The sequence below is a fragment of the Photinus pyralis genome, unplaced genomic scaffold (genome assembly GCF_008802855.1).
Source record: "Photinus pyralis isolate 1611_PpyrPB1 unplaced genomic scaffold, Ppyr1.3 Ppyr1.4_LG10, whole genome shotgun sequence".
In the NCBI taxonomy this organism is placed as follows: Eukaryota; Metazoa; Arthropoda; class Insecta; order Coleoptera; family Lampyridae; genus Photinus; species Photinus pyralis.
In genome coordinates this window covers 16,338,827-16,362,992 of record NW_022170250.1, presented here as the reverse complement: position 1 = coordinate 16,362,992, position 24,166 = coordinate 16,338,827, and the positions used below count along the sequence as shown (strand labels likewise).

General features: G+C 39.2%; 3 protein-coding genes and 1 long non-coding RNA gene across 5 annotated transcripts in view; 1 reads left to right on the top strand and 3 right to left on the bottom strand.

The window, feature by feature from the left end:
* Window positions 1-3,873, top strand: part of LOC116162541 — a 9,664-nt gene extending 5,791 nt beyond the window's left edge. Inside the window, 7 exon segments of the mRNA XM_031476178.1 lie at window positions 1,281-1,522; window positions 1,568-1,907; window positions 2,606-2,755; window positions 2,800-2,963; window positions 3,010-3,391; window positions 3,441-3,617; window positions 3,668-3,873. Coding sequence (XP_031332038.1) covers window positions 1,281-1,522; window positions 1,568-1,907; window positions 2,606-2,755; window positions 2,800-2,963; window positions 3,010-3,391; window positions 3,441-3,617; window positions 3,668-3,795 — 1,583 coding nt within the window. The 3' untranslated portion in view covers window positions 3,796-3,873.
* The window catches only part of LOC116162546, a 17,158-nt gene extending 12,262 nt beyond the window's left edge, over window positions 1-4,896 (bottom strand). Inside the window, exon 1 of the long non-coding RNA XR_004143556.1 lies at window positions 4,835-4,896. This is a non-coding gene — a long non-coding RNA (uncharacterized LOC116162546). The remainder of the gene's footprint in view (window positions 1-4,834) is intronic.
* Window positions 4,897-10,060: 5,164 nt separating this feature from the next.
* Window positions 10,061-17,263, bottom strand: LOC116162202 (insulin-like growth factor-binding protein complex acid labile subunit). 2 transcript variants are annotated; one of them, XM_031475760.1, is made up of 3 exons: window positions 17,205-17,263; window positions 11,626-12,696; window positions 10,061-11,574 (listed from the first exon to the last, which is right to left on the bottom strand). In XM_031475760.1, the coding sequence occupies exons 1-3, from the start codon at window positions 17,226-17,228 to the stop codon at window positions 10,198-10,200; spliced, it is 2,472 nt and encodes an 823-aa protein (XP_031331620.1). In that variant the 5' UTR covers window positions 17,229-17,263; the 3' UTR covers window positions 10,061-10,197. The 2 variants fall into 2 exon arrangements, with proteins under 2 accessions (XP_031331620.1, XP_031331619.1); XM_031475759.1 differs by having other exon boundaries at window positions 10,061-12,696.
* Window positions 17,264-22,133: 4,870 nt separating this feature from the next.
* Window positions 22,134-23,632, bottom strand: LOC116161643 (phenoloxidase-activating factor 3-like). The gene is made up of 4 exons (XM_031475065.1): window positions 23,174-23,632; window positions 22,902-23,124; window positions 22,661-22,857; window positions 22,134-22,611 (listed from the first exon to the last, which is right to left on the bottom strand). The coding sequence occupies exons 1-4, from the start codon at window positions 23,295-23,297 to the stop codon at window positions 22,214-22,216; spliced, it is 942 nt and encodes a 313-aa protein (XP_031330925.1). The 5' UTR covers window positions 23,298-23,632; the 3' UTR covers window positions 22,134-22,213.
* Between the last annotated feature and the right edge of the window lie 534 nt (window positions 23,633-24,166).

Genomic DNA, 24,166 nt, shown 5'->3' with positions numbered 1-24,166 from the left:
GGGGGGGGGGGGAGTTAAAAATTTATTTTATCTCTTATTGTATTCTAATTAAAGGTCTCAACGAAAGGAACCGTTTCCTACCAACTACTGCCCTTCTTTCTGTCCTCTTATCAAAGTACGGGATGGAGGGGGGGGGGTGGAACTAGTTTTATCCTTCATGGTACTCTAATGAAAGGTCTCGACAAAAGGAACCGTTTTGTACCAACTACTGCTCTTCTTTCTGTCCTCTTATCAAAGTCCGGGTTAGAGGGTGAGGGGGAGTGGAACTAGTTTTATTCGGAAATGTCGAGGGCCAGATAACGATGCTGTTTTTACGTTGGTTCCCTATATCGATTGGTCGCGTTCTAGAATCGAAGGGCATTCGAGAGAACGCGCAAGGCGAGGCGGGCGCCGCCGAAGCCGAGCGATGCCTTTTTTTTGTGTCTCAATGTGCGGGGTGAAGTCGAGCAACCTGTCAACGATTCTATGCAAGCAATTCTATACAAACTACGTTAGGGTTTGACGTTAATCCCCCCCCCCCCCCCCATTGGATACAGAAGGCACTTTTATCATATTTTGCTGTTTATTCGGGAACGATGCGATTTTTGACAGAATTCACTTCTTCATATTTTGACGTTTATTCGCAGACGCTAAGGGTTAGAACGAAGACATTGGTCTCCTATCGATGGCGATTTGAGTACATGTGCGAGGCGAGGCGGCGCAGTCGCAAAACGCAACTTTCTTATTTATGGAGCGATTTGCACGAAATTTTGGTGTTAGGTGCTTCTAACAAAAGTAAATAAAATGCACTTTTCAAAAATCGTACTGCGGCGGTATTTATGAGAAATAAACTCACTCTAGCGGAGATTTAAACTGCAAAGCATTTTGACCAACCTATACGGTGACATTGGCTAAAGAAGAGCTCCCAAATATATTGGTCCTTTTTGAGCCGAATCAAATTTTTCCGTTTTTTTGTCTTTTAGAATACGACACACAAATGTCCGTCATTGCACCGAATTCTCCTCGCCATACCGATCTAGTTTCGCTTAAAAAACAATAGAGTAACAAAATTTTGGAGAATCCTTATAATACTAAAAAAATGCACAACGGGAATCTCAATTCTAAACCCTTAGTTTGAGAAAACTACCCTAATAAAACCTTTCCAACTGCCAAACTTGAATTAAAATCTCCCCTGCACCCATGTGTCCTAATTATCTCACAATTTCAAAAAAATTGTGATACGCTACCGGCCTCCCGTTACAATCTCAAAACCGTTGAAGAATTTCCAAAAACTGTTGCAGCATTCGGAAACGTCGGCTACGTGTGCGACGACAAATTTGGGTTGAGGAACGCGGAGGTCGTCTGCAAGGAGTTGGGATTTCCGCTGGGCGCGCTCGAGGTCAAGGGGAACTCGTACTACGCCCAAGATTTGGACGACGACGTATTTTACATGATGGATGACGTCATATGCCTCGGAAACGAGACGAGCTTGCGCGATTGCGACTTTAACGGGTGGGGAATCAGCAACTGCGAGGCGCAGGAGGTAACGTCGGCGGCGTTTCGTAACTTCCTTAACGTTGTGGCTTAGGTTGTGGGCGTCGTCTGTAAAACGCCGCAAGAGAACTGTCCCAAGGATCACTGGAAGTGCGACAGCGTCCAGGAATGTCTTCCGCTTTCGTTCGTCTGCGATGGTGTTAACGACTGCACGGACGAGTCGGACGAGGCCTCGCAAAATTGCGACGCCCCAACCGAATTGCGGCTCGCGGACGGCAAGACGAAGTACGAGGGTCGAGTGGAGGTGCGTTACCACGGCATATGGGGAACCGTCTGTGATGACGACTTTAATGAGGACGCCGCGAAAGTCGTGTGCAAATATCTCGGATACCCGGGGAAGGCGGTTGTCAAAAAGGATGGCACTTTCGGACCAGGTAAAAATCACTAACTTCCGGTAACACAATAAACTAACTAGCATAGTGTGCATTTATGTGTTATTTTTTATATGTCCCTAAGGCAGTTTGCAAGATCGTGTGACAATATTCAAGAACTATAAACAAAATTTTTTTCACAGCATTTTTTCTTTTTTATTTTTTCTTTTGTTTTTCTTTGTCTTTTTTATTTTAATACTCTTAACATTTTTTTTTAAATATTTTTTTTAATAGTGTTGGTAGTGTGCACTTATGTGTTATTTTTTATATGTCCCTAAGGCAGTTTGCAAGATCGTTTGACAATATTCAAGAACTGTAAAAAAAATTTTTTTCACATTTTTTCTTTTTTATTTTTTGTTTTGTTTTCCTTTGTCTTTTTTATTTTAATACTCAACCTATTTTTTAAAATATTTTTTTTAATAGTGTGAAGTGTGCATTTATGTGTTATTTTTTATATGTCCCTAAGGCAGTTTGCAAGATCGTGTGACAATATTTAAGAACTATAAAAAAAATTTTTTTTCACAGCATTTTTTCTTTTTTCTTTTGTTTTCCTTTGTCTTTTTTATTTTAATACTCTTAACATATTTTTTTTTAATATTCATTATAATTTCGAATAGTTTTTTTTTTTAATTAATACATGAACATTGTTATTGGGGCAACCTGTTATGTTCATAGATAAATAAATAAATAAACAATTGCAGGTACCGGACCAATATGGTTAGACCAAGTCTTCTGTCAAGGCAATGAGAGCGCTCTCCAGCACTGCGTGCATTGGAACTGGGGCGAGCACAATTGCGAGCACACCGAAGATGTCGGGGTCGCGTGCAGCAACATCGCCCCTGACTTTCCAGGTGAGTTACAAGTCGCGAACGCCTTGCCTTATTCCCAGTCTAAGAAGTTGTAGAGTCGGAGCGGAACGCGCATGTTGAAAACCTACCCGAAAACGTTTTCATGGACCAGTGCGGGTTGAGAAAGGATGCGATGTTCCTGGCCGAGAGCGAAGTCCACTTTCGCGTAATCGGAGGAGCGGTGGCGACTCGTGGCGACTATCCATGGCAGGTACGTTCGCCCCACACGTTTTGGCACGCCTTCAGTAACCTTTCAGGCCAGTCTCCGCATCAAAAACCAATCAAAAATGACTCACTGGTGCGGCGCAATAGTGATCTCGAAGAAATTCATCCTCACGGCCGCACACTGCCTGCAAGGTTTTTCGAAGGGGGCGTACATGGTTGTGGCCGGCGATTACAATACGGACGAGGACGAGGGAACAGAGCAGGAGGCCTTCATCGAGGAATTCTACATTCACGAAGATTTCCGAAAGGGCCAAAAGATGAACAACGACGTCGCTATAATCAAGCTGAAAGGCGACGGATTTAGGCTCACCCGTGACGTACAACCCATCTGCATGCCCGACAAGGACATCGTGTATGAAACCGGACTTAACTGCACGATTTCCGGTTTCGGGACGATCCAGAGCGGAAAGTCGCGTAAGTGCCTCTAGAAAAAAGCCCGACACGCTTCAATTGCGCTTTCCAGTGTACTCGCACGACATGCGTGCCGCGTGGATACCGCTGATCGACCAGGAGGTGTGCCGGATGCCGCACGTGTACGGAAGTACGATTACAGAGGGCATGTTCTGCGCCGGGACACTAAACGAGGGCGCCGATGCTTGTGAGGGCGATAGTGGCGGCCCCCTGGCGTGCCTTCACGACGGTAATGCCCCGATAGCTTTCGGTGACCATGCAGTAATGGCGTAATTTCAGGTTATTATACCTTGTATGGAATTGTGTCGTGGGGACACCATTGCGGTCACGCGAACAAGCCTGGAGTTTACGTTCGAGTTGCCAAGTACCGTAAATGGATTGATGACACCATTTTAAAGCATATTTAAGTGACATGACATGTACAAATTTATGTTTAAAAAGTAGATTGTAATTCCGTAATTAAAAGCGAACCACGCTAACTCTGCGATCTAAATTTTCGTAACCGCAAAACTCAGCGTTCTGCTGCCTGCCTTACTCCTTTTACTTCGCTATTTATATTTCCGAGTGGAAAAACCGAAACGGACCCAACGCAAATATTGCGACCGCGTCCACTCTCGACCAATTGCTAACCCGCATTTTCGTTATTTCGACTGTACCTTAGACCATATAGTACATGGACTGCTATTCGCCCTATGCTTTCAATACAAAATGGATGGTCACGGATAGAGGGCACTGTAGTCGTGGGTATGTGAATCTCAGGGTAAACTAAAGTCGTGTAAACACCACTAGGATCGCTTAAAGAACAGCTTTATAGTAACCGCGTAGTACGCGAAGCTTTAAATACTCTTTATTATTTGCTATACGTCCACAAATAAGAATAAGTTTGCTTTTTTTGGGATATCTAGGCGATTCATTAATTGACGTTTGTTAATTTATAGGTTGACAGTCTCAAATCGTGTCTCATCGGACAACTTCGGACAGACTCGTTTACCCTGAAACTCACATACCCAGGCGATGTCCTTGACCATATTTTAGTTACAATTAGCAGTCCATGTACTATATGGTCTAAGGACTGTACTCGGAACGAACGACGATTCGCGGCTATCTCGGTAAAAACCTACGCTTTTTTAAAACGCATCTGCTATCGCTTTTAAACCTACTCGCGCCTACTACTCGTATAAAGCGGTACATATGCACTTTAACAAGGACGTTAAAAATACCTAGACGCGGCATTCTCTATCTACTACATGCAGTAAAACTGAACCCAACATGTATTTAGGCGCGGGTGTGAAGGAGGAATGACAGTTGGTGGGGTGGAGGCATCCACCAACAGTGGCGTTCCCGTTTAAATTCTTCGTAAATCTATAAAATGAGAACGTAAATAACCTACGCCACTGGCCCCAATAACAAACATAAGAGAAATATAACCTCAAAAAAAGTACTTACGCGTGAAATGATATTACTTTCGTTCGTTTATCATATACTTTGCACACTTCACAACGCCGCACCATGATATAATTGTCTACAAATTCGCCTATTAGAAATTAAAACCAAATTTACGTAACAAACGAGTTTACACGATCCTGCATCGTTGTTTACACGACCAACCTGTGGAAAACAATGCGTGGGATGTTGGCTTCACAACAAATGGCACAATGCCGCGTCCAGGTATTTTTAACGTCCTTGACTTTTACACATACATTAAAAATTCCAAAAATTTAACCGGCTGAAATCGTCTTGAAACCTTCACTTTGATGCCTATTTTTTGACAGGAAATTTTTTCAATGACGGTGGCAGTAATACTTTACTTGGCTTTGTCGTCACTTTATCAGATACTGTGTAAATAACTACCTACAACGCTTCACGTCCGCCATGTTGTAGTGTACTTAACCCCCAGGTTCTACGCTAACTTCACACTACAAGAACACGGAAATAAAGTCAACCCGGCAACGTTTAAAAATGGCCACCCGAATGAAGATCCCCTCCAAAATTAAACAAGATCCCGCTTAAATTTGAAATGTGGCACGTGATCAAACATCTGAGGCAGGACCCCCTTTCGTTAGTTGTAGACAACGCTATGACCTGAAGCACAGTAGGGAAGGAACGTAAAATAAAACACTCAAATTGTGAAAAGTTTGTTTAATAATGATCGCAATTATAAAGATTGTGAAAGCTCGGAAATTTAAGTCGAAATAAATTACATTGCAAAAATAAACTTTAAAAATGGTAGTTCACCGAATAAAAATAAAAGTAGGCTGGGAAAAAAAGAACTTACCAATAAAAAAACCAGCCGTCAAATTAATATCAAATTGTGTCGTAAAATTAATTGTTTGTAATGGTGTGAATGCGTAACATAAAATTATAACATCACAAAAAGTAGCAAGTAAACTTCAAGAGGTAACATATAGGTTAAAAACAAGTTTTGGGAATTATGGGTCAGGTAAGCAGGTACCAAGATTCTAAGAAAGGGTGAAATACACAGGATGTGACTCATCTTTGGTGCAATAAAGTCCTTTTGTTAAAACGCATGATGGAAAATTACATGGGCTTGTAGGCAAATTTAACTAAAAACAAGATATGTGGAAATTATTGAATCGCCACTCATTTATCGCACATAGATTCTAAACTGAAGAGCTTTGATTAGCGTAATCCCGCTCCTGCAAGATAGGTAACCCGCCCCTGGTTTCGGGGTTTCGAGCCTACAGTTGAATGTCGAAGGCAATCACGGAATTAGGTGTCGTACTTCAGACGGTTACAGTTTTTACCACCCCCGTGACTGCTTCATTCACGGAAAAAATTGTTAGTTACAAATGACAAGTCAGTACATACATCAAACGAATCGGTAATTTCCACATATTAAAATAAAATGAAAACTTACATGTAGTAATCAACATCAATAAACATAAATTAAGCAAGCATTACACCAAAAACGTAAACAATTATAAACAAAAGGATAACGGTATTAAAGATTTCATTCTGCATTGCGGTTAAACCAAGTAAATTTCAAAAACAAAGATTGAAACGCACAAAAAAATATAAAATGTGACACACAAAAGACAAATACGATATAAAGAAATGCAAAAATTACTACCTGCATTAAATAACACAAAATAACAACAAACATTTATGGAGCGACGCATTCGTGATCCACGTAACCCTCGTTCGTGCTTTTTAGATGGCGCAGGCAGCTTTTTCCCTACCAAGAAATTGCATGGTTGCCAACTCTCAAAACTCGTCGTAAGTTGTATTATATACAGGGTGGAACCTCTCAATATAATTTTAAAAAACACACATACTATGAGTTAGTGCTGTTTGGTGCTCGAACGTACTACTCTTTTAGAAGTAGACATATGGATTCCCTGTGTCTACTTTTAAATCACAAAAATCCTTGTTCTAATTTTATGCAACCAAAATAACATGCGCACGCATTCTAGATTCTTATAAAGACGACAGTAAATGGTATGCTTTTAGGTTATGATGAAGAGAAATTGAATTCGGCCGCTATTCCTCTTAAGTTTCTTATCGGAAACGCAAAATCTTTATTTGTTTTAAGAAGTTATTTTAGTTGCATAAAATTAGGCGTCCTTCAGAAGAGTTTTTGTCATTTAAAACTAGACATAGGAAATCACTATGTCTAGGTACTTCTAAATGTATATCACTGTATCATATACATAATATACGGAAATAAACCGTACAAAATATTAGAAAATATTGAATGACTATCCATAGATCTTGATTGAGCAGATATTCAGAGTATGGTCGTTAATCAGTTTGGTCTCTTCAAGATTAATCCAATTTTAACCAAAGTAATTGAATAAGCACTTTAAAGAAGTATAACTACTTAGCAAAACTTGAAATTGGTGTAAGGTGTGTTGCATACACTGTAAAGTTAATAATTAATTAATAATTAATAAATTGTATGGACCCTTTGTGTTCCTTGTTTATCACAGTTGAACACTGTTGTTAAAGGTTTCTTTGTTATATCAAAAACTAGCTTTAGTTTATTGTATGCTTTGCACCGAATATGTCAGTATTGTCACTCCGTTTGATGGAAGCGATAGTAATTGCATCCATTTTTTTATTTAGTTGTCTGTATATAATAATACATGACATTGAAATGTGCTGATCTGGCAACGTTGGAATTTTAAAGAGGTAAAGAAACCTGCAAAGTCGGTAATTAACTTTCGATTTTCTTGGAAGTATAACACTTTAGACTCGCAATATTTCAGCACCAAATAACACTAACGATGGAGCGTGTGGTTTTCAAAAACAGATGTCAGGGGTGGGGCCAACTTCAAACCATATTTTAGTTTGTTTTAGTTTTTCTGGGAAAGATGAAATGCTTGAATCGCAATTTGCGAGCACAAAAGAGCACTAACGCAGCACTCTCGACACATTTTTGTCAAATTATTTCATGTAGGCGGGACCAACTTTACACGGCTATGTGGCTGAGTGGTAGAGCGTTGGGCTACATAGCCGGAGGTCGGGTGTTCGAATCTGGGTTGAGGTAAGAATTTTTCATCTGTGGCAGAGAGGGAGAGGGAATAAATAAATAAATACATAAATAAATACATAATTACATAAAAAAGTAAATAAAGGTAGTAGGCTTAACCAGCATTTTCTGTGGGACAGCGACTTCTTCGACACTACCGGGCAATGGTCCAATAACGGGGTGATAGCAATTCTTCGCCGATCGCAGCATGGTGCGTCTCCCTGTTGTCACTGTGGCCATCTGTGGCAACAAGGCGACGGAGTTCTTCATATTTTTGTTTGATGTAGTCAATGTTCTCATTCATTTGAGTTTTTACCATTTCTACCTTGCCGCCCACATCGGAAATTCGGTCTTGAATTTTACCTTCATTTTATTTTTCACTCGTTGGTTAAAACATCCCTTATCGTCTTGTATAATAAATAACTACTATTATTCAATGTCTGGAGCGAAATAAGAGAAATGCCCACACAACACACCGACGGACATTAAACGTCGCCATTGTATGTACAGGTTGGCTAAATAAGAATGCGAGGTACTGTATCTGGGAACCTGTCCATCGTAAAGGCTTGCGGTAAAAAAAGTTATTACCAAAACGGCCGCAAGAAAAACCTGGAAAATATTTTTAAGTTTCTGAAGTGGCCGCTAGGGGGCGTAACTGCAATCTGGAATCTAAAAATTTGACGTTTCTGTGAATTCCGATATATTAACCGAACAAAAAAATGCCCAGTCTTTGAAGTCGACGATAATCTGAATCTTTTTTGTTTGACAATTATTGCTGTATCTCTAAAAATGAAGTGGTGAGGGGGGATTCAAAGGTTTCCGTAAAGAACACTCTGTATCTTCGAAACGGCTGAGCCGATTTAAACATACTCGGGTTAGCTCAAAAGAAGGATATTTGAAGTTTTTTTAGTTTCACATATCACCGCTTGAGGGCTTTTTTTCCGACAGAAATGGTTAATTTTCTCAAAAAAATTAAATGCATTGATTCGATTTTTGCTTTTCATGAAAAAGTAGCTAAATGATGCCTAAACAAGCTCGCGAAAACCGCATCTTCATTCAATATTAAATAAAATTAGATCTTAAGCCCTAATATTTGTTCAGAGCCCCAGTGCCATGTAATTGGAATTTTTATTCTGTATGGTTTCTGGTTAAATAAATAAATAAATAAATAAATAAATCTCGATATCTTGTTCCTAACCTAAAATTTAGGCCAAAGAAAATTTAATACCCTCAAATTTTTAATTTTTTAAGCTAATTTTTCCGGAATTATTTGTAACTGAAGAATACCTCTGTTGAACTAACCCGAGTTTGTTTAAATCGGTTCAGCAGTTTCGAAGATACAGGGTGTTCTTTACGGAACCCTTTGAATCCCCCCCCCCCCCCCCCCGCGACACTTCATTTTTAGAGATAAAGCAATAATTGTCAAACAAAAAAGGTTCAGATTATCGTCATTATCATTTTTTTGTTAGGTTAATTCACAGAAACATCACTTTTTTAGATTCCAGATTGCAGTTACGCCCCCTAGCGGCCATTTCAGAAACTTTTCCAGGTTTTTCTCGTGGCTGTTTTAGTAATAACTTTTTTTACCGCAAGCCTCTACGATGGATAGGTTCTAAGATACAGTGCCTCGCATTCTTAGTTGGCCACCCTGTATATATATGAACTTTCTGTACCAACATAGTACAGTACGTACCTACGCGAATACACAGAACTTGTACATTGAACGTCCACTGTAGGTCCAACTCTCAACGATATGGACAGTATGTTCGTACATACTGTACGTCTCTCGGTACGCCCTATGGACGTTTGTTACCAGTCGTTTTATAGCAACAATAACAATAAAACAGCTACTTTGAGAGCGATATCTATTCAAAAACAAGTGGGATATAAAGTAATGTAAGTAGATAACAAAATATTCACTTCCTCTACTTTGCTCTTTTGAGCCATTTAAAAATTGCTTTTTTGGAAACTGTCTTAATTGGGAAATGTCCATTGGACGTACATTATAATTATTTTATGGACCACCTGTTAAATATTCCATAAGAGAATCATCGGACGTCCACTGTACGTACACTTTTGTTACATGGACGTCGTGGCCTAAAATGGATCAAATATGAACGTCCACTGTAAGGACTGTGTTGTGTGGGAGGAAGGTAATAAATGAAACTAAATTAGAGCTCAAACTTTATTTTTGCCTTCTTGGGACTTGAGATTCATTAGTTCCTTAAACAACTGCGGGCCAAATTGATCTTCAGTGTCTAACAGATTCACTGCCATCGGCAAAGGTTTATTACTTCAGTCTATGCAAAAAGGGCTGTTACACACTTGAACCATTTCTGCACTTTTCCCTAAAGTATCTTACATATCTAAGACCGACTAAAAATAGTACTATAAGAATCATTATAATTACTAGTACATACAGTGCGAGCATTTCATGCCTAAAGTTGTTTAAGAGTACAGTTAGATCTTTATCATAATCTCTTAACGAGTGAGTAAAATTAGAGTGACCGCTGAAATTTGAAACGGCTGTGGGATAATTAACAGTGGGTACTATATCTTTGCCAGAAAATTCAAATGGGTACGAAGCACTAGCTTGGGTTGATGATGAGTGTGTTCCCCTACCCAAGTTTAAGTCTTGGGTTGAGTTGATTTTGGGCTCTTTTCTAGGGCAGCTCAAGTTGATGGAGGGGTCGCGATCGATTCCCCTCAACAGTGTGCAGTTCCACACATTCTCAGATAACCCAAAGTTCACAGTGTACTGGGAGTAGCTTATAATTTCGCATGGGTCCATGCACGTCAATTGGTTATTTGAGAGGTTCAAAAACCTCAAATTTTCTTGGGTGGAGAATGTCGATTCTTCGAGTTTCGTCAGATGGTTGTGCGATAGATCGACGTTTGCCAAATTTGTTAGGTTATAAAAAATCGACTCCTCCAAGTTTTTGAGGTTGTTATACGAAAGGTCCAACAGAAAAAGCGCACCCAGATCGCGGAAACAATCCGGCTGTACTTCCTGGATGCGATTCTTTCTTAAGTAGAGATGACTTAAGGAAACAAGGCCATGAAGGTCGCTGATTTGTTCGAGTCGGTTATCACTCAACTCGAGCACTTGCAAACTGCTCAAGCTCTCAAAGCATTCGTTGGTTATGTTTTTGAGGAGGTTAGCTTGCAAGTATAAGTGGGTGAGTTGGGACAGGTCTGTGAAGCTACCGTTACCAATGTGCTGTATTCTGTTGTGGTGCAGCTTGAGTTCGACTAACTGGGATAAACCAAAAAAGTCGGTTTCCTGAATTGAGCCGATTAAATTACTTGACAAATCCAAATTTGTTAATCCGCTCGAGTGCTTAGTTCCACCAGAAAAATTGGTAAAAATACCTTCGCCAAGGCTGGTGATCCGATTTTTCGAAAGGTCAAGCTTTGCCAGTGACGGAAGCATTTTAAACTGCCCATTTTCGAGGGAGGTCAATTCGTTATTCCGCAAAATTAAGGTTTCTAACTTCTTTGTTCCAGCAAAATTTTGCTCTCGGAGATGGGTAATTCGATTGTTGGCCAGGTTCAAGCTAGTTAAGTTCGGCAGTCCATGTAAGACCCCGTCCACGATTTGGCTCAAATTGTTATACTCCAAATTCAAGTCTGTTACTGGCAGAAAGACAGATACACCTTTAGCTAAGTTTTTTACTTTGTGAACTTGGCTGTTCTGTAAGAAGTACAAGTAGTTATTAACGCTAGCTATCCCCGCAAACCAAACCAGTTGATTTTGAGACAAATCCAATACCAGTAACGACTCCAGATCTTCAAAGGCATAAGCCGATAACACCCTAATCTTGTTCTTGGCCAAATGCAATTGTGACAATTTGGCGAGACCTTTAAAATAACCAAAAATCGCAGTCAGTGAATTGTTGGACAAGTACAACTCCTCCAACGCAGTTAAATTATTAAAGCTCTCTCTGGCGATTTCACTTATGTTATTGGACCGTAAGTTCAGAACCCGAAGTTTACTCATCCCACTGAAAAAGTCACTCTTGAGCTCCGCCAAATGGTTATTCTCCAAATTTAGTTCGGTTAAATTTTCAGCTGAGCGAGATGGTTCGGAATTTGGAAATATTTCGTTCGTGGTAACGATCTCACGAATATTATTTCCGTGCAGGTTGAGATGAAGCATGTTCCGCATAGATGGCCAGTTAGTGACGGTCACTATTTCGTTACCGGCCAAGTCCAGTACTTGCAAACTCGATGGAAAATTAGCCAAATCGAGCGAATTGTTGAGTTTCGAAAACGTTTCCATAGCAATTGGGTCTCCGGGAAGATTGGAGACAAATGCGAACAGCGCCGACTGCACGGTCTGGATCTTATTCCGATCTAGCAGTAAAAGTCGCAAGTCGATTAGACCAACGAACGCGTCCACTTCCACAGTTTCAATCTGGTTCTGTGAAAGCTTCAACAGCTTTAACGATTTCAGGCCGAAAAAACTCATGTTCTCGAGTCTAGTTAAATTATTCTGCTCCAAATGCAATTCTTCCAGGACCGTTAAATGGGAGAACGCTTCGGACATTACTTGCTTTACACCGCTGTTATTTACGTATAACTGTCGTAGATGTGGAAACTCCGCGAAAACGTTACGGGGTAATACATTGAGCCGACTGTCCGCAAAAACGATCGATTTTATCCCAGATTTGTCAATTATTGGGGTTGTATCCAGCGCATCTCCAGCTTTGAACTCTACGACGTCGCATTTGAGGTACGTGTCACTTTGGTTGCAATTGTGACTTATGACTTCATGTCCAAGGAGTAGAACGGCGATGACAGCGATTTTTCCTCCCTGAAAAACAATAACTTTGTTTATTTTCGGTAATACAAATGGTAAAAGCAAGAAAGGGAGTTAAATTTATTTTTATCATGAGATTGTATTAGGTTAAAAGACGCAACGTTATAGAGTTCATAGGTGGAATTGACTTGCGTGGGGAGACGCGAGTGAAGACCAGGCTACAGAAGGCAATTAGAAAGCGCACGGGCGTTCCAGGATAGTCCAATAGGTGTTTAATACATTGAAAAATCAAATAATCAACTAAGAACGAATTTTTCGTAGAAGAAAATAATCTGAACAAACTGTGGTCAACCGCTACCAAACTCGATGAGGGTTATATCGAAGGACAGACTCGTAGACTTACAAAATTATCGTTTTCTACCACAGAACCGAAGATCAAGTGTTCCCGAATAATCCAAAGTTTAAAGTGGCAATTCTGGCCTCTCTGTCAGCTGCAGTGAAATGGTATGCGGTTTACAAAACCGCAAATTTTAGACACAAATTCTGATCTTACTGACAGCTGAACTTTGAGAACTATCCTAAACCTGGCCATTTCTCTGAAATGCTGCACTAAAATGATATAATTAAAATATAACGTTAGCTGCTCGCATATTTGGTCAAATTTAATTATAATTGCAAATTTTGACGTTAGCCCAACGCATAATTTGGCAAGGGCTACATTTTGATAAATAATATATGAAACATAAATACATCAAACGAGCTTCTGGGTATGCTTATAGCTTCACATTGCGTATTATATGGCCAAACTTTGAATTTTACGCAATTCGGTCATAACTAAAGGAGATGTCAAAAAGGCCTCTCTAATTTTTTTACATTCAGTGCCAATTGAAGGACTCTGATTGACAAATTTGATAAAGAATTCACCTGAAAAATTTCATCGTAATCGGCCCATTCGTTTTTGAGATATCGTACTGACCGACGACGTACAGACGGACAGATACAGCGAAATTATGAACCCGCTAGGAGTTTTATCCTTAGTTAAGTCATGTCCCCATTCAACGCCATCGGAGGTCGCATTTAAGCATTTAATTATTGTGGATATTGAATTAATCAATGCTCAGTGAAAAGATATAACCTTTCAGTACCGTGAGCTTCAAACATAATTACCAGTGCAAACAAAACTAACTTCTTAAACCTATTTCTGCAATCGCGTATCTATTACCAACTGAACTCTCTGGAGCCCTACGCCTTTTCTTTATGAGTAAATATCCGCTCTATATTTTTGCCACTTATGATTTATTGGAATGTGAAAGAAAAATTAATTGAACTATTCTTAACAATTTTAGTCTGACCTATTCTGGAAGTAATAGCACGAAAGGCAGTGTAACGGGAACCTGGGGTTGATTTTTTTTAAATTTCGTTAGGGTTGCGCTGTTTTAGGTTTTGAGTATTAAGGAATATACGGGGTGTTCAAATTGTATTAATTCAACATTTTTGAAAGTCCGTAGGTAAAAAGTTGACGATCTTTAATTCTACGTGTCGCTGGTTTCTGTGTGCCTTTGACCTGTTAATGGGTTTAGAAAGTTATTGGACATTGAGTGTAGATAAGATTAACTTAATGGGGTTTACGTGCCCAAAATTGCGCAGTCAGAGTTCAAGTCCGATAAATCAGCGATGCTCGTCGATTTGATTTATAAACAAAAGCTCCAGTTCCTCAGCAAAGGACTATAACGCATCAAGCTTCCGCTTATCGCTTTGGCGTGCAAATACCTAGGTCATAGGATCATGCAACGTTGTGCGTTTAGTAGGAATTTGAAAACGGAAAAGACCTCCTTCCGCCACGGTCTCGAGTTCAATTTCAAAGGCGCATTTTCTCGAATCCTAATTAGAGGACAAGCCAGTATTTCCAAAGTTGGACGACTAGAGGGTACTGTAGACGTCTTATAGGATTTTAATTAGTACAATTTTCCAGCTGAAAGATGACACAGGACGGAGCAGGCACTTGGTGGTCTGCTCAGTTTATTTCCCGTACGACTCGGAAGAGGCTCCACCTACCAGGGAGCTGGCTGAGTTGACAGTGTACTATCGAAATGGTGGGCTCACTCTTGTGGTTGGGCGGACACTATGTCGCGAGGCGCAGCACGGGTACGAACTCGAGGGGCGACCACCTACTGGAGTACTTGTAAATAACTGATTCGAACATTTCGGAATCCCGGATCTATATATAGCGTTGGGGGGGGGGGGGGCTTCCTTTGCTCTATCGAAAAGCAGGGCAGGTGGAAGGGGCGGTTGCATTAGTAAGCGACGCCATAACAGTGTCACATGATGACAGCAGCAAACTGCGGACCTTTCGAGGAACGTTCGCAGGCTCCTTAATAAGGCCTTACGCTTATACGCCTTATATACCTAATTATAACAGATGAATAATCAAATTATGCATGATAATACATAAAAACAAATAATGAACAACAAATTAAAAAATTCGCTGGCTTAGAGATACGACGGAAAATCAAAAACTTGTCAATTTATATTTTGTGAGTTGAGACCCCCCAACCTTAGCAACGTCCTGTGAATATGATTGTCGATACGAAGCACCCTATACATCATGTTAGTTACACAAGCTGCCAACCGAAATCTGGTGGGATTACAGAAAAGGGAAAGAGAGCGAAGATGAGACGGATGGAATTTCTCGGAAGGCCACATGTGTTTACCATTTCAAACACCTGCAGTCCAGTTTTTTTCGGGCGGTTTTTAGAGGTATTAGCAGATCAAATTACAGCGTGGCTTGGGGTGGTCAATAAATAGGATTTAACATGTGTGTTCATGGTCTTATACTTGTAACCGGCTTAAGCGTAAAGAACGGCTTATCTTGAAATATTTTGTTATATCTTAATCATTGCTGTGTGCTTTTGCTTTTTATATCAAGTGAGGTATTTGCTTTATTCAATTAATCTATAAATGTGTGTAACCTGAATGCAGATTGTAACCCTCTACTTATGTACTTACTGGATTCAATCACTTGTACCTTTTAATGTGTAACCTTTCTTGGTATTGGCAATCATGTTTCATTGTCGGTAGGGCTGTACATATTTGTATGTGTACATATTTGTGTATTGTGCTTTTTAGTCACTCTCGATTATTTCATTGCATTTCATTATATTTGCTTATTTGGGGCTGTGAGTAATTAAGAGGGAAGTGTGTTTGTTTAGAGGAAATCGAGCTATTCAAGTTTATACGGGCCTTGGTGAACCTAACACTAACATTTTCACTCGTTCCGAACCCAACAACTTTAGCCCACGTCTTCAGGCACCCCACTGGGCCTGGGTACTCCTCCCGCCCGGCGAGGTATATTTGACATCTCTTAGTATTATCTGATGTATGTGGGGTAATACCTGGGGAATGACTCGATTCCATTTTGGTTACTCGTATTGTGTTTGTAGTAGTTAACCCGGATTCGAAAGGGCTCAAAAGTGCTGTACATTGGATGTTGTTGATTATAGGACTACTTCGAATTAGGTTTTCCTGCAGTTTTCCTAATTCGTAAGGTAAATGCCGGAGTAGTATAGAACCACATAACACCCTCTGCAGTAGCGCCGCTAAAAACCATTATGCGGGTCACTCTGTAATCGTATTGGTATTAGATTCAATATAAACTTTATCAGCTATTGCTTTTGGTGTTCCTTACCCATAAAACGCCCTCAGTGCCTGTTTAGAACTCAGTTACTACACAACGTAGGTGTCCTACATGACGATCACGATCTTAGTGCACTTGGAGTGGCCCCCGAGTGACAGATTCTCGCGGGAAATGTAAGCGAGAATATTCAAATAAGCAGCCATGTTAGTTTAACATTCCAATACTACAGAACATGGTCAAATATTCCGGTGTGACTTGAAGTTATCGAGCCTAACCTGTTTTTTTTAAATATTAAATTAAGATTACATATATTAAATTCTTTTTTCAAAAATATAACAAATGATATTCAAAAAAGGACTTAAGAGATTCAAAAAATATAAAAAGGTATTAGAATATTTTGTTAAAATCATTTTTGAATCTTTTTGAATCAACATTGAATTTTAAGGATTTATTCCATTTGACTTTTCCACACAGTAGAAATACTATGGATGTCGGTAAATTACGCTAATTGCATAGTATTCTTAAAATAATTATGCGATATTTTCTAACACTTCCGGTTTGTCGTTACTTTGACCTCCCTGGATTTTTATTTCAGTTACTCCCTATGGTGTATAGTATATACGATCTAGGGAATTTAACCAGGTTTTAGAAAAAAATAAGTAGACGTAATGTATTATTAAATCAATCAATCAATTATTCATTTTTTGTTTATGCACTTCGTTCATTATTGAAGATTGTATTCATCAATTCAAAAAAGCGTGAGTAAGTACCTACTTACGTTATGTTTACACAAGCGAAAGAAATGAAAAAAGAAGCGCGTCTATACTTAATATATACTTGGGTGCTTTTGACTTAATTTGAAAGTATAAAATTGCGATTGTATAATTAGACTAATTGACTAACTATTATTAGCTAGGTACCTACATACCATTATAAACACTACACCACACATGCAATGCAAAAGTTTTATCTATGCTCCTATTAAATATCCTACCTAAACTATAAAATGTGGCCTGTGGGAAAACCATAATCGTGATATGGTCACTGGGATTATTGCATTAGTGTTCACTTTGTTACTGGGATTATTTATCGCGCCGTATCAGTGACGCATCCTCTTTTTAACCTTACCTTAACACAATTCCGTTGAAAAAACACGCATATGGTCCTTGTGAAGTATTCGAGTCACTTTTTACTGTTGGATCTGTAACGTGCCTAGGACAGCGTCGACGGACTGCGCATCGTCTTATATTCAAAGGCACCGTAGACATGCTCGTATAATAATCGCAAACAAAATATAGCGTCGATCGACTTCACAAAGTGACATATAGTTCATCTGACCGAATAACAATGAACAAAATAAAGTACTACCGCAACTGTTAAGCGATTCTAGGTCGTATCGCTTACGTCAAAGAATGTTAATTGAGGTGAATTTCGCTTCCATCCATTTTTTAGGACTGCAGTTTAATTGGCATCAGGTAGGCGTAAACAAGATTAGTGTAAACAAAAACTGGATGCAAGCGAAAATCACCTCAATTAACATTCTTTGACGTAAGCGATACGACCTAGAATCGCTTAACAGTTGCGGTAGTACTTTATTTTGTTCATTCTTGTTCAGCACGTCAACGATAACGCGCTGCAGTTTGTTTTAGACTTTTAGAGAATTGTTTATGTTTAATCGACGACGTGAAGTAAAAAAAGTGCATTTATTGGGGATAATTACATATCGGAATAGTAATAACAAATGGACTATACTGTAGTGTACCCAGGCCAGCCCCGCGGGACTGCGCAACTCAAGATTTAAAATTCAAAACTTTCCCTCCCAAACTAACTGAACCCCATGGCACGTGATCGTCTAGACAAAGCTACCTAACCTGAATAACCGAATAATAGGACCATCTTACTACATTGTGTTTTTAATAGTCGCTACAAGATATGTGTTGTCTGTCGGAGTTAGGATCAAGTAAGGAAAACAAATAAAACAAGTACATGCTTTTAAAAACGGAGATTCAATCCAAATACTTCGCATTGCATGATTAAATTTAGAAAATGGTAGTTCACCGAGTACAAATAGAACAATAGGCTGGGAAAAAAGAACTGACCAAGAAAAAACCCAGCCAACAAATTAATATTGAACTTTATAGCAAAATAAGTTTTCTGTAAGGGCATGAATGCATATCATGATGGTTGTCAAGTAAATTAAGATAATGTTGAATCACAGGCTCCGTTGGAATTCCTAAAGAATCAATATTTCATACACATAACAAAAAACAGTCATTAAAACATTACAATAAATTCATATAATAGGTTTTGGATATTGGATAGTCAGTCCAAATCCCACACCGAGTAGTCTCTAGTTGCTCTGGTCATGACATGTCAACGCTGTATGAAATCGCTAGGAGTTGTGGCAATAAAGACATTTCGGTCGACGTCGCGTCGTAAACTCTACAGCTTTGACCTTGTAGTATGACACCAAAAACAGTATAATGACCTTTATCATTAAACTTCAAATTCCCCCATCCAGCACTACGCCAACGCTCATGACATAACAAAAATAACAGAGCAACCATATCGGCAAACTCGCACACATACATAATCATAAACAAAATAAACCTTTCGCAGGAAAGATTGCCGGTCACAGAAGACCTGATCCCGGTCTACAATCTGTGTTTTTCTAAAGATGTGAGCGACTTCCGGGATAGGATCGTGCCAATGTTGAACGAAAAGTCTTTTCGTTCAACAATGGCACGATCCTATTTCTGAAGTCCCTCGCATCTTAAAAAAAACATAGATTGTAAATTGACTATCGACTAAACGAATTGATTAGCAATATCGACAAGATGGCTCTTTTCAAAGACACAAAAAAACGGTACATAAAATAATTATCTCTGCGTATGTCAGTTCTGAACTTTAGCCAGCCTCTGCTACGTCAAATCGACATATTAAATATATCGTTATCAAATATCAATATCAAATATAGCACAGTACATATTCGAAACAAGTCACCCTGCCAAATATTAATAATCATAATCACCCGGTTAAAATAAATAGTAGGAGCATAATGTTAAATATCACATTATAACAAAACAAAGGAACATGTCGTGGCAAAACATTAGTATCAAATAATTAAGTCTCAATGCCAAGTGCAATATGTAACAATCAACCACCTAACGTACGTCACTCGCCCCCAGATGAAGCACGCTGTAAATACACAGTAACATAATCAGGCAAACAAAAGCGAAATGTGCTGCAATAAATTCAATTATAAATTAAAATGTAGTTCTGCATACTTGTATTGAATATCGCCCATAAGGGAACATACTGTATTTAAATATAAATAAAAACACGTAAATCGGTCAGTAATTCATGTTGCCAGCGCTTGGAACAAAGAAGTAGGTACTGTAAATTGGAAAACAACATTATGTTGAATCTATGCATTTAATTCAAAGTATGACCAGTATAATTAAAAAGTGCAAGTTGTATTTAGAAAGTGTTATAAATGGCAATAATCATGCTGTACGAGAATAAAATTAGAATGGCAAAAAATCGAACACGATCATATCATTAACAGATGGATGTAATAGACGTAGAGATAAAAAAAACGAGTACATCACCTTTGTAATTATCGAAGGTGCACTCACTAATCGAAACGTAAAAATTTACTTCTGCTCTCAACAAAAGCACAAATACCTCTGCCTAAATCTCCCCATTTTAAACAAATCCTAGACGAAAAATTGTTAATATCGACCGTGCTCCGAGACGTTGGGTCGATAGGGATCATTAAGTTCCCTGGCATAGCGCTATATTTAACACTTTTATTGTAAATTATGACCCATTTCAATGTAGAGCGAGAAAAAAAACACGTGTTCCACGGAAACGAAACAAAGCGCGATCTTTACTTTTTTTCGTCGCGCCAGGGTCGGTTTCGGGAATATTTAAATCGAATTTTAGCGGGAAAATTCGGTTCCATTACAATACCGATCATGCGCACTGAGTTGTCACTACAATTGACATTCCCGCCATTTCAGTGGAGTGTTATTTACGTAGAACATAATGGAGTTTACGATGTTATTGCAGTAGAAAGTACGAGTAGTTTTTACGAAAGCAATAATTAAAATAATGTGTTTAATTTGTAGTGACATAGGGTTGTGATAATCCACCCTTATGGTTAGGCAACACACCTTTACATCTGAAACAAAAATATGAAATGCTCTGTATATAACCAATCGACCGTTTTGCGCAGATGCCGAATACTAGGGGATTTTCGTAACGCAGCTAGGGGAAAAAAGAGTCGGCACTTCTTAAACGTACCATAGATTAACTTCAGGGTTCAAATTCAAGAGATTTTGCATATTGTAGGGGCAATTAGGAATGTTTATTTGGCGTTGCTCCACGTTGCCTTTTTCTCCAGATCCCCCCCCCCCCCCAATATTTATCGTCCAGTTGTTGTAATGGGTGCAACTGATTTCAATTACAGGTGCATGCTTTTTGACCCACGAAAGATGCGACCGTGTTCCTTCCCCTATCGAGTGTACAAGGCTGTCGATGGTAATCGGCGGTCGATACGGAAACGGCGGCCCATGGAAGATGCAACAGTTATATCTTCCCTTATCGAGTGCACAAGGTGGTGGATGGTGGCAAATGCAAGCACGTATGTAAGGGGAGGGTTCACAGGGTTTAAACCCTCTCCTTATATGAACCGAGAGAGATCAGTAGCAAATTGCCAAATCACTATAAAAATAAATGCCCTCGTTTTAACTCACGAACTGCAATTTTTTATAATGTAAAACATATCATGAACTCGTGTTTTTTCCTGTTCCCGTTTCTGTGGGAATTTCGGAAAGTGTTTTACTATAACTCATCAAACACTTTCGCGGGCGTTACGTCCAACCATTCCTCACAGTTTCATCACAATCAGATGAACGGTTTAGACAGGCATAAAGACAGACAGACAAACCTTCATTTTTATTTATATACAATTATGGATAATAGCAGATCCGATGAACGTTGTATCGCTTTCCCAGCGAACCTTATATTAGGGACATTGACATTGCCTAAAATTTTCATATAATGCCATTACAGTGTGCACATTTTAAATCCCTTGAGGTTTTGTTAAGTCCCGTTTCAGGATATGGTGTTGCAAAATCACACTGTGCACATTTTAAATATTTGAAATTATTGTGAGATTTGCATACTCTACGTTGTACGATTGTAGTTCGTTGTATAATCACATTGTGCACATTTTAAATCCTTTAAAGACTTGTGTCCTCAGAAGTGTCGTTTCAGAATAGATTGAAAATTTGTTGCAAAATTACAGTGTGCACACTTTAAATATTTTGAAGTATTCAACAAATCAAAAATCATGAAAATCTGTCTGGCCGTTCTTGAGTTATAAGTGGTGTTTTATATACCTATAAAGATTTTAAAATTGACCATGAGTGGGGAGGGGGGGGGGGTTAAACGTAATCCCCTCCCATACCGACTGTATACCTACGTGCTTGGGCAAAGGCGGCCCATGGAGGATGCCACAGTTTTTCGTTCTCTTATCGCATATACAAGGCTGTCGATGGTAATCGGCGGTCGATACGCAAAAGGTGGCCTATGAAAGATGCGACAGTTGTTCCTTCCCCTATCGAGTGTACAAGGCTGTCAATAGTAGATACGAACAAAGTGGTCGATGCGGTAATATCTTAGCACCCTCTCAGTATTTATTAATTTCATGCTCGTAGCTGAGGGTCCGTAAAAAAAGTAGTCACTACAAAAATAAAACTTGTCAACGAAAAATGTGCGTACTGTAGGCAAAAAAAAACAATGTACAGTCACTTCCGGTTTTACCTGAAACGACCAGAATTTTGTAATGTAGTATTTAAAATATGACCTTTATTTCAATGATAGTTGCAGTGTACACACAAAGACGTCATTTTCACAACAAACTACTACCTATTTGTAAATAGTTTGTTTAATCCAATCTAGATAACCGGATACTTTTGTATAGACAGCAGGATAATCGGTTCCACAAGGATAACCAAAGGAAACCAAGCCAACACCATCCCACTGATTCTTAACGGATAACATTAACGGACCTCCGCTATCACCTTGGCAAGTAAAACCTTCAAGTTCCTCTGACACGCACAAATGGTTAGCGGTGATCACCTTGCTGCTATGATTAAAAAGTATAGTACACGTGTCTAGAGGAAGTAAATGCGCCGAAATCTTCTTTTTTACTTTGGTCGTTTCTCCCTCGTACGTCGTGAGTCCCCAACCGCACGAAGCCAGTCGCACTCCGTGTTTTAAATCTTGGTTGGCCGCCTCCGGAAGACATATTGGACGTATGAACTCTACAAATTGCCCGATGCCAATCGAACCAATTGCGATATCTGTACTTACCTGAATAGTTTATCTCTCTGGAGAGGCGGATCAGTCCAATATCGTTTTCACCGGACCGGGGGCGATATCCTGGATGCGCGGACAGCTTTTCCACACCGACTTCCTCAACCGGATCGCTACATTCTACACCGTATCGAGTCCCATTAACGCAATCCTTATCTGTCGTTACATCATAGTCACCTAACCGGATCCCTGTTCTAATATCAACCCAATTCACTAATTGACCATTTCTTATACTCACAATCGGGAATAGCGGGATATCAGACAGTGTGCGGCCGTCAGTACGTAGCGATGGTTAATCAAAGATCCGGCACATTTCACGGTATTATCCTTGTACACCAACTGCGCAATCCATGGAAATTCGTCAAGGGAAATTCCGGGGTTGTCCCGCACGTAATCGTCTGAGTGTTGGAGCCCGCAGTACGCCCGTGATGGTAACAGATCGGTTTCTGATAGTGTCTGCACTAAACAAAATAGTGAAGACTTCAACCTTGATTCAAAGCAAAATTTTACCAGTTATGTCTAATACGACCCATACGACAAGCGCTTTGAGAGACATCTCGGTGATTAATTCGTTGATGCTGCTTAATTTCGAATTTATAAGAACGTAATAGTAACCTTGACAAGACCGGTTCATTTGAGATAATTCGCGGATTGGTTTTTATGACTATAATCGGGAAACTCGGTTACGTTGTGCAAATTCGCGATATTCCTAGTGCGGTCTTTCCGCAAACGTTGCACTTTTTCTTATTAATTTTTCCCTCGGGGCATGGCAAGTAACTAACAAGATCGAATGTGAAAAACTCTCTCTGTAACTACCGGTAAATCTCCTCCGTTTATCTATTAATTACGTTTTGCATTTCCGGCAAAAGAAAAATTCTACAGGGTGTCCAAGATAAGAATGCATTCGGTTAAATTAGAAAAAAATTGCGTAAGAAAATGATGTTTTAAAAAACCCGGAAATTCCGATCATTTCCGAAGATATTCGAAAAAACCCGAAATGAACCATATTCGTTTTTGTTTGTTTCCTGGCCCTGTCTAAAAAGAAATAATACTTCCTCAAGGTCTACAAGATGTTACCCACAGATTTTCATTGCGACGTTTCGTCTTTGAGAAACCATCAGCAACTTCATATTTTTATATTATGGACCGGAAAAAAAAGTACATACTGTATGAAGTAGCTCTTTTTATTATGATGGCGCAATACGATTATTTACTAGGTATGTTATTTAAAGGAACCAAAAATGAATTATTTTGACATGTCATCGCTTACTATATACCGAAATGTTAAAAATTTAATAACAATCAATTTTTAACATTTTGATGTGGTAGGCTTTGTTTTTTATAATCCAGTGATTCATTATACCATGTGTGTTTAGATAGTTTGGTGCTAGTAAGTGAGGAGGCGACAGCAATCAACGATGCTAATAAATGGCGGCTGTCAAACTATTGTTTTTACGTGATTGGTTTATTAATAATTTGATTAAAATGTATATTACATTTAAT

Excerpts from the sequence above, each read along its gene's own strand:
- LOC116162202 (XM_031475759.1), bottom strand. The coding sequence starts at position 17,228 with ATGTGTGGTGTAGTGTTTATAATG. Across the intron at positions 12,697-17,204 it reads GTGGTGTAGTGTTTATAATG|GGAGGAAAAATCGCTGTCAT; the intron begins GTATGTAGGTAC and ends ATTGTTTTTCAG.
- LOC116161643 (XM_031475065.1), bottom strand. The coding sequence starts at position 23,297 with ATGAACCGGTCTTGTCAAGGTTACTATTACGTTCTTATAAATTCGAAA. Across the intron at positions 22,858-22,901 it reads ATATCCCGCTATTCCCGATT|AACAGGGATCCGGTTAGGTG; the intron begins GTGAGTATAAGA and ends GGTTGATATTAG. Across the intron at positions 22,612-22,660 it reads CAGAGAGATAAACTATTCAG|AGTTCATACGTCCAATATGT; the intron begins GTAAGTACAGAT and ends GGCAATTTGTAG.